Source organism: Thalia democratica, unplaced genomic scaffold (genome assembly GCF_965202585.1).
Source record: "Thalia democratica unplaced genomic scaffold, ktThaDemo2.hap1.1 HAP1_SCAFFOLD_703, whole genome shotgun sequence".
NCBI lineage: Eukaryota > Metazoa > Chordata > Thaliacea > Salpida > Salpidae > Thalia > Thalia democratica.
The window spans coordinates 7,245-16,153 of NW_028139693.1; the positions used below are offsets into that span (position 1 = coordinate 7,245).

The following is an 8,909-nucleotide window of genomic DNA, read 5'->3' on the forward strand; positions in this document are numbered from 1 at the left end:
TAATTCACTTGATTCGACTGTAATGCGCTTTCCTTATGAGCGTTCCATATAGCTTGACTTTTACGTCTAAAGACGTCCAGTTCTGCATCGTAATACTCTTTAATTTTACTTTTTATTGAGGATGGCATTAAATACGCTAGAAAAAACTTTATTCTGTCTTCTTCCGGGCACTTCACCCATTTCGTGGCGGTGGAAAAGATTTGATTAAAAGTTGTTTTAGTTTCCCAGATAGGAATTTTATCTAAAATTTCAGTTAATTCGTTGTCGCGGTTTAAACAAAAGTTTTTTAGTGAACTATAATTTCTGTTATTTCTTTCAGACATCTTATAGTAATCAGAAATGTCGACCCTTGGCCAAAACCCTATTAAATAATTGTATTTTTCTAAATCGTTTACAATACCTTCACCATGTAGTTCTTCTTCAAAGTAGTTAATCGTATCTCGAGGATTTTTTACAACGTCTAATCTCTTAAACTTTTTACTTAATTTTTGTGCTCTGAATGTATCGTTAAAATTATTATTTATATAACTTTGATTTTCGTAATTTTCAAAAAAAGGGTCGCGTTTTAGTGGCATTTCGCGCTCTAAGGCTCTAATATTTGTTCTACCTTATTATAGCCTAATCTAATATCTAACTTACTAATTTCGTTTCGCAATCTAACTAGTTCTTCCTGCTCTTCTAATTTTTGGACCGCTGCTAGCTTTTGGTTGTACATTTCTCGTGCTAGCGTAAGATCGTCTAGGCCGCGGTTTTGAGAAGCTAAATTAATATTTCCTTGACTTTCTTGGGGGTTAATTGACGGAAAAGAATTTTCCCCCTCGCGTATAACGTTATCTAAATCGGGAGCATTTGGATTAAAGGTAGACTTTGCGCGATTTTCTTCTGTTATTTTTTTTGTAACCGTATGTTTCGAAGATTCCGGGTTATTATCGGACGCTGTGTGATCTCCACTGTGAGCTGCTGTATCTGCCCTGGTATCCATTTTCTTCTTATTGGAGCGCGTGGTAATTTTTTGTAAAGACAACGGTTTATAATTATCCTTATTCTTATTATGATGTTTCGACATATGATTTTAATAAAGTAGGTTTAAGCTAAAATATATTTCTTTTTTAGTTGTGAAATTTATTTACAAAATTATAAGAGAAATAAGTGCATGCAAAAACTACAACACGTGATTAAAAAATAATACAATAGTTACAAGACTAACAGTTTCTTCGAATTATACTAACTATCACCCAACAATCGTAGCGAATTTCCGAACTCTTAGTCCCTTATGCGTCGATAGCAACTATTGATTTAATATCTTGAGTGAATAGATTCTCTACGACGTTACTTCCCATAGTTTAACAATGTTTAGTGACGGATGATTTTTAGAACTCACTCTTTTAAGAAAACGCGCTGATTTTATATTAATTCAAAGGAAGTTTTACTCCTTATATAAAAAATGTTTGTTTTTTTATAAAAATATGTTTGTTTTTTTAATACTGGAAGCACGTCACAAAGTCTGCGTAAAACAGTCCACAACATTCGCTTTTTAAATAAATTTATCGAGTGTTCACCACGACAGTACTATTTAACACAGTTTCTTTTATAGAAATTAACTTAAAACTAAAAATAGACCCAAAAATGTTTACTTTTAAAAACCTGGAAGAAATTAGGAAAACCTGGGAAATTTTTTGAAAAAACGAGTGGCAACCCTGATTGTAAGAAAAAAAAATCGTAATGATTAAAATAAGTTAAGATAAAATTTAAAAAAAAAAAATTTAATTGATTTCAAGAGTTAAAAAAAATTCTTATAATAGGATACTTTTTTACTAAGTTTAGGTTAAAAAACGTGGTTGTAAAATGGCAAGAAACTGATCATGAAATTTTTCTTTAATGAGTTGATCAGTAGAAATACAAAAACACAAGTACAGTAACCTCTCGGTTATTTACGCACATTGTGTCCACAGAAAAAGTGCGTAAAGATATGAGAGATCGTAAAGAAACGAGAGGTACTAAATATACTCACTAAAATGGCTGTTGTTTAATATTGCTTTTAGTTAAAAGCAGACTAGGCACTTTCCCACTTTTAACAATTTGTTTACTTTATTTATAAATATGAAAACAACAGATAAAACTATACATATTAAAAAAAAAAGGATTTGAATTTCTATAAAATAATAATACGAGTAGAAATAATTTTACTATCTTAATAATAAGAAGAAATTATCTATATTTTATTTATATGTGACATTTATATTCTATTCTACTTAGCAAATTCAATTTATAGTTAAGCATTTCTTTACAATTATAAAATGGTGTTTATTAATATATAACGCAAGACTGCTGTATTATTTCTTTGTGTTTTAAACTTTTATTATTAAAAACAGTCATGTTTATTTCAGAATTTTGATTTAATCTCTTATTGTTTACAAAATTTCTGATATAATGAGGTATAACTAAATGTTTATCAATTAGTCAAGCAACATAGTTTTACAAAGTCTAAAGATATAGGGAGGTGTGTTAGTATCAAAAACATATTTTAACTTAAAAATATACATTAAACCTAATTTGTGCAATGTTAAAAAAAATAAAATTTTTATTTTCTGAATTTTATAAAATTCTGAAATGCGTAACTAAACGAGAGTGCGTAACGTCACGAGTGCGCAAAGATCCGAGAGGTTACTGTATTTTCGATTAAAAGAATGGACAATTTTTGTTATCATTTTGTAACATTCAAAACGTTTTTGTCTGTCAAATTTAAATAGACTGGTAGGAAAAAATAAGAAAACTCTAATCTGTAGGATCTTCCGAATCGAAGTATTGGAGAATAATATAGCATTAAATTTTATTATACATAGTATTTAGTGAATTTTTAACAGACTTAAAGCTTAACTTTAAACTAGCCCTCTGCATCGAAATTAAGGTTTTTTTTATTGAGTTTTTACTTAAAATGTTGGAAAAAATTTAAAAAGTATTAAAATAAGTTTATTATCTAGTTAAATTTAAAAATTGTTGAACTTAAGTAAAAAGTAATAAAGAATTACGGGGTTGCCAAAAAACCTTGAATCCTGGAAAACCTGGAGTTTCAAAATTAAGGCTAAAAAATTTTGAGTTTTGAACATAGATAACTCAAAAACCTAGAATTAAATAAAAATAAACATGTAATAAACAAAAATTGTAGTAGTTTTTTAGTTAGACACGAAAATTCTACCATATAGTTCAAAAGATTTTGTTAACATCAAACATTTTTTTGTTAAAAAACACATTTTAAGTATCCTTTTTTTGTTTGTTATACTACTCAGCACAGTTTTTAACCTTGAACTTAACTTTAAACAAAAAAACCCAAGAACGTGTACTTTTAAAAACCTAGAAAAAATCCAGAAAACCTGCAAGAAATTTCTCAAATAAAATCGGCAACCCTGTAAGAATATTAATATTTTTTCTAATAGATATGATTATTAACTGATTTTGAAGCAAATATATATATTTTTTGAAGTGTCATTGCATTATTACAATCTTAAATTGTATGGTGCATTTCGTAATTATTTGTTATGCTCTTTTGATATTGCATTTAATTGGTGTATATAGTGTATATTTTATGATTTTACTAAACTTAAAGAAAAGAAAAACAAAAGCTAAGTTGTATACAAGAACAATATAGACTTTGAGTAAGTAACGTTTTTATTCTGGGTTCCAGGTACGAAAAAGTCAAGTCTCTTGCGGGCCAGAGCATTTCAAATTCATTTAATTCACAAAAATTACTCAAGTATCATTTAAATCATTTCGAAAACATACTAATTCTATGTAATCTGTTTTTTTCCCCTATAAGTTTCAAATCTCCCTTAAATTGTACTTTTAACCTTTTTTTTTGCTTTACATTCCAAGTTCCGGAATATATAGTGTAAGTTTCAAAATTTGGTACAGTAGGCTGCGTTTGAAGCTTTAAGTGCACAGTTAAACCTTTTGCGGGCTGTATTCCATTTGAATTTTTAAAATACTATAGGGCTAGGTTGGCCCGCTGGTAGTACTTAGTTCATCCCTAATCGAGATGTATATATCCCCAAAAAAGTTCAGAATATATTTAATGAAACCACCAAGAACGTAGTATAAATACAAAAAATTAATTGTAACAGTATATTTAATCTTCATTCATAAAGTCATTCAATTTTCGAATGGACAATAACTTGGTAAAGAATCAATTAAAAAAATCAAAAACAAGATAATTGAAATTTAAATAAGTTTGATTGTTAATGTTATTATATTTGACTAAAACTTTTCAATTAAAGTGTACGTTCAACTAAAAGTCTCCTTTTTTTATAACTTAAGTTGAATATTAAGCTTTTTCCAAAAAAGATTAAAAAAAAACTCAAAATAAAGTGAAATAGCTGTATTTATAACACCAAAATAGTTTAAGGACATGAAATTATTAAGTGAGTTTTTTATTTGGTAAAAAAACGAAGACTATTGCACAGTTAATGATAACAAAACAGTAACAAGTTAAGTAAAAACTTAAATTAAGTGTATTCCTTATGCTAGTAATAAAGTATTTTTTTGAATAAATATATATTAGGGTACTTATAAAACGGCGGGCAACCTTTTAATTTTCAGATAATTTTTTTTTTACATTTGGAAGATATCACCGAATCACGCTGTGCAAAATTTAAGTAGATGTGAAGAAACTTTCACCATGGCCTCCTTCGATTTTCTGAAAACCACCTCAATGTATACCGTACAGGACCAAAAAATTGCAACCTTACAATTTTACGCTAAATTTTAATTTAAATGTGGCAGCTGTCACAAAAAAAAACATTGTGCACAATTTAAACAGTTTAAAGAATACTTATGGAGGCATTTTTTTACTGTATGTAATTTTAATTTATTTTTTTAAGATTTCATTAGTTTTTTTTTTTCAAATCAAGAAGTTTCTCCATAAAACTTTCTTTAAATCGTCTTAAGTTGTTCACAATAAGTTTTTGTGATAATTAGCTAAAAGCATTAAGGTCGCATTTTTGTGTCCCACATAGTTAGGCGATTTTCAGATAATCAGTTGAAAGGTTGGCCGTGTTAGGGCCGTTAAGTTAAAAAGTTTCTTCAAATCAGTTAAAGTTTTGCACGGGGTATCTTAATGATATTTGCCAAATATTAAACTCTTTTAGCTGAAAAATCGCCGTATTTACAAGCACCCCATTGAATATGGCACAGTACATTTAAAAAGAAATATTTTCATACTCTTAGATACGAACCAGTTCGAATAGAAGAAGTTACGGTAAAAGATTTCTCAAAAGTAAGATAAACTTAGATATTTTTTGTTAAAAAAACTAAGCTTAAAAAAATTAATTTGATTTACTACAAAAATAGGTTTTTTTCAATATTCACAAAATTTTTTTTTCAAAACTTTTAGGCAAAAGACTTTTCTTAAAATGCGAAAGTTACTATTAGATTATAAAGTTATTAGTTTTTTCATTGAAAAAATTCTATTACGTTTCAATAAGGCAGACTCACAAGTAATATTGAAAAAATTGATAAAAAACTATATTTTAACTTTCAAAACAAAGTAAAATTTCGTAGACGAACACTAATTGTGTAGTGTAGTTTTAATTTACATACACGGTGCTACTTAGTTTCTTTATTTTCATGGTCATATAAATATAAAATAATAAAATATATGAATTCTAACAGGTAGACAAAAGAGCACTAAAAGCCTTACAAGAAAAAAATGATGAACAATTACTTGCTTACGTTGAGTTCGAAAATGGATTGATTGTCAAAAAACGAGACGTTGTCGTGTTTAGCCAACGAAAGGCGACTGCTCCAGTTGACACAAAAAGTCCCGAATATTCTTTTAGGTGCGTCCAGTATTTGAAAATGGAGGGAAAGCACTACGTCGCCCATGTAGTTTTAATGTATGAGTCAGCTCAGACAATGGTGGGAAAAAGCGGTGATCCAAGAGAGCTGTTCTTTTCAAACGAATGCGTTGACATGGTGGTCAGCAAGACAACAAAAGTTGTGGAAATAGATTTCAAGCATAATCAAAACTTCAATGAGAACAGGGGTAGTTTTTTTGCTACAAAAACGTTCACTTACTCAAATTCTAGATATGAAACTTTACCTGCTTATTTCCCAGATATAGAAGACTCGTTATCTTGTGGCAATTGTTCTCTTTCTGATGCAAAAAGTGAGCAGAGCAAGTTTGAAGTTAAAAATGATGGCAAAGGACGCATAAAATGGTACTTTACCCAGAATATTATCGTAAAAGAGAAAACGAAATAAAAAATCAACCATCAACTTTGCAAGACCCATTTAAAATAGGAAGAATATTAAAGTTTAGAAACGTTGAAAAAGATAATTATGAAGTTTACGTTGAGTTGTTCTACCGTTTTATTGACACAAACATTAGAGAAGAGGAAATTTCAGAGCATGACATTCACAAAATCTACTTGTCAGGTCAAAGAGTTTGGGTTAATATAAAAGATGTTGTGAACAAATGTCAAATAAAATTTCTATTAGAAGACGAAGAACCTGAGGATTTCAATGACATTGAACAGCGTAAAGTTGTCAGTTTTTACTTTAAAAAGTTTTTCGACAAAAAAAATCAGAAAATAGAAAAGCTAAGTACAGTCCAACTTGATGTGGAAGCTGAAAACAAAAAGGTTCACAAAAAAGGAAGCTAAAAAAAGTTGCTTTATCAGATCGAAAGCTCAAAACGATGGAGCTTTTTGCTGGTTGTGGCGATTGTCTTTAGGATTGATTCAGTCAGGAGTTGCAGATTTAAAATGGGCTGCTGAGTACGAAGAAGCTCCTGTTGATTCTCTGAGGGCCAACCACAAAAGTACCTGTAAAGTATTTCATGTTGACTGCAACAAAATGCTAAAAGAAATGAGGGAAGCAGATCGTACTGGCAAAAAAAATTCTGAAGGGTATCCAAAGAAAGGTGATGTTGAACTTTTGTGCGGTGGGCCGCCATGTCAAGGTTTCAGTGGAATGAACAGACATCACAAAGGAACGCACTCTTTGAACAAGAACCGAACGTTTGTCAATTTTCTTAGTTTTGCTGATTTTTTGAGGCCTAAATACGTTATATGTGAAAATGTAAGGACGTTTGTTTCAAACGACAAAGGCAACACCATAAAAAAAACGATTGCAACTTTTTTAGCGATGGGTTACCAGTGTTGCTTTGCAATTCTTCAAGCAGGTCATTATGGACCTCCACAAGTGAGGCGCCGAATTATCATTATAGCTTCTGCTCCTAAAGAAATTTTACCTTACTATCCTGAACCACTACATGTCTTTACAGGTTCTGGTCTAGATGTTAAAGTGGATGATATAACCTACGTTAATAATATTCAAAATCCAAGCTGTGCGCCATTTGGTTGTACAACTATTAGAAACGCCATTGAAGATTTGCCGCTTGAAACAGTAAAGTATGGCTCAAAAAATCATATAGATTACCTAGATTCAAAACCATTATCTACTTACCAAAAATTAATGCGTAGAAATACTTCAGAATTAACCCAACATACTTCAAAAAAGCTTAGTCCTCTTATCCTTGCTAGGATTCAGTTGATACCTAAAATGCCAGGCGCGGATTGGAGAGATCTGCCAAACAAAATAGTCAAGTTATCAGAGGGTCAAGGTTATACCCAGTATCTTTTTTACGACTATATATACACAGATTCCAAGAAAGATGGCAACCCGTATTTGGAAAGAAAATACAAAAAGAAATCTTTACACCAAGGCGTGTGCAAGTGTTGCGTCAAAAAAGAACGCAGATTAGAAAATAATTGCAGACTCTCAGCCCAAGACAAAACTCTGATACCCTGGTGTTTGCCGCACACAAGCGACACACACAACAATTGGAAAGGTTTGTATGGAAAAATTTCGTATGATGGGTTTATGCAAACGTGTGTGACATCACCTTGCCCAATGGGCAAGCAAGGTAGCGTTCTTCATCCAATAGCAGATCGCCTTGTGTCTTGTCGTGAGTTCGCCCGAATGCAGGGCTTCCCTGATTATTACAAGCTGTTAGGGGAGAATGTTAATAAAATTTTTAAGCAAATTGGAAATGCTGTTCCACCTCCCATGGCAAAAGTTGGTGTAGAGATAAGAATAGCTATGGCTCAAAAAGAGCTTGAGCTTAAAAAACATACTATATTCAAATAAACGTTGTCAAAAATCAATCATAAAAGTTACATTTAAACGATAAAACAGTTTAATTTGTTTTAAAAACTGAGTTATATATTATATTTCTATTAAACATAACTTTTATATAGTTTCCTTAGTTGTAATCAATATGTAATAAATTAATTTCAACATTGTTTAACGCAATTGATGTTTGACTGCTTTCTACTTAATGCTAAGCTAGCTTTTCAGCTAACCTTTTTCTCTGTAAACTTACAGATTTATCCTAAATGTAATTTCTATTTTTTTTTCTTCTAATTGGGTTTTCGTGAGTTTATAGACTTGCGTAACTAGGAAGTTTATAAAAATTTATATTGCTGTAAAAATAAAGTCAAGAAAATGTTGTACGTAGTTATCTTTGTCACTATCTTTAAAATCAAACAATTTTTTGCTTTATTGATATTTTAAAGATTTGTATGCGTTTATTTGCTTTTTGTGTACTTAAATTTATATTAAGTAGTAACATCTAAGAGCAGTAGTTTTCACGGTAATTGAAATCCGTGCAAACTAAAATCAATTAAAAAACAACCTTAATATAAAGTGACTATTTTAAACATTTTCTAGCATTGTCTAAACTCAACTCAAATAAGCTAAGTCTTTTATTTTCTTCTTTTCATCATAAACTCCAAAATATCTAAAAGAAGTTTTGTAAACGCTTAGATGAATTTTGTTCACAACAAAATAAGTTTGGTGCACACTTTAAAGACCATTAAATTAAAGTGTAAATGTTAAACTACATGATAACC

The 8,909-nt window shown here is 30.1% G+C and overlaps 1 protein-coding gene across 1 annotated transcript; it reads left to right on the plus strand.

Moving 5' to 3' along the window:
• Positions 1 to 2,015: 2,015 nt before the first annotated feature.
• LOC145846893 (DNA (cytosine-5)-methyltransferase 1-like) lies at positions 2,016 to 8,145 on the plus strand. Its single transcript, XM_082953451.1, has 4 exons — positions 2,016 to 2,021; positions 5,665 to 6,173; positions 6,383 to 6,539; positions 6,649 to 8,145. Exons 1-4 carry the CDS (start codon positions 2,016 to 2,018, stop codon positions 8,143 to 8,145), a joined length of 2,169 nt encoding a protein of 722 aa, XP_082809577.1.
• Positions 8,146 to 8,909: the final 764 nt, after the last annotated feature.

Bases quoted from the DNA above. Each gene is read 5' to 3' on its own strand.
- LOC145846893 (XM_082953451.1), top strand. The intron at 6,174-6,382 runs GTTTGAAGTTAA...CACAAACATTAG, and splicing joins GCAAAAAGTGAGCAGAGCAA to AGAAGAGGAAATTTCAGAGC. The intron at 6,540-6,648 runs GTCAGTTTTTAC...TTCACAAAAAAG, and splicing joins ACATTGAACAGCGTAAAGTT to GAAGCTAAAAAAAGTTGCTT.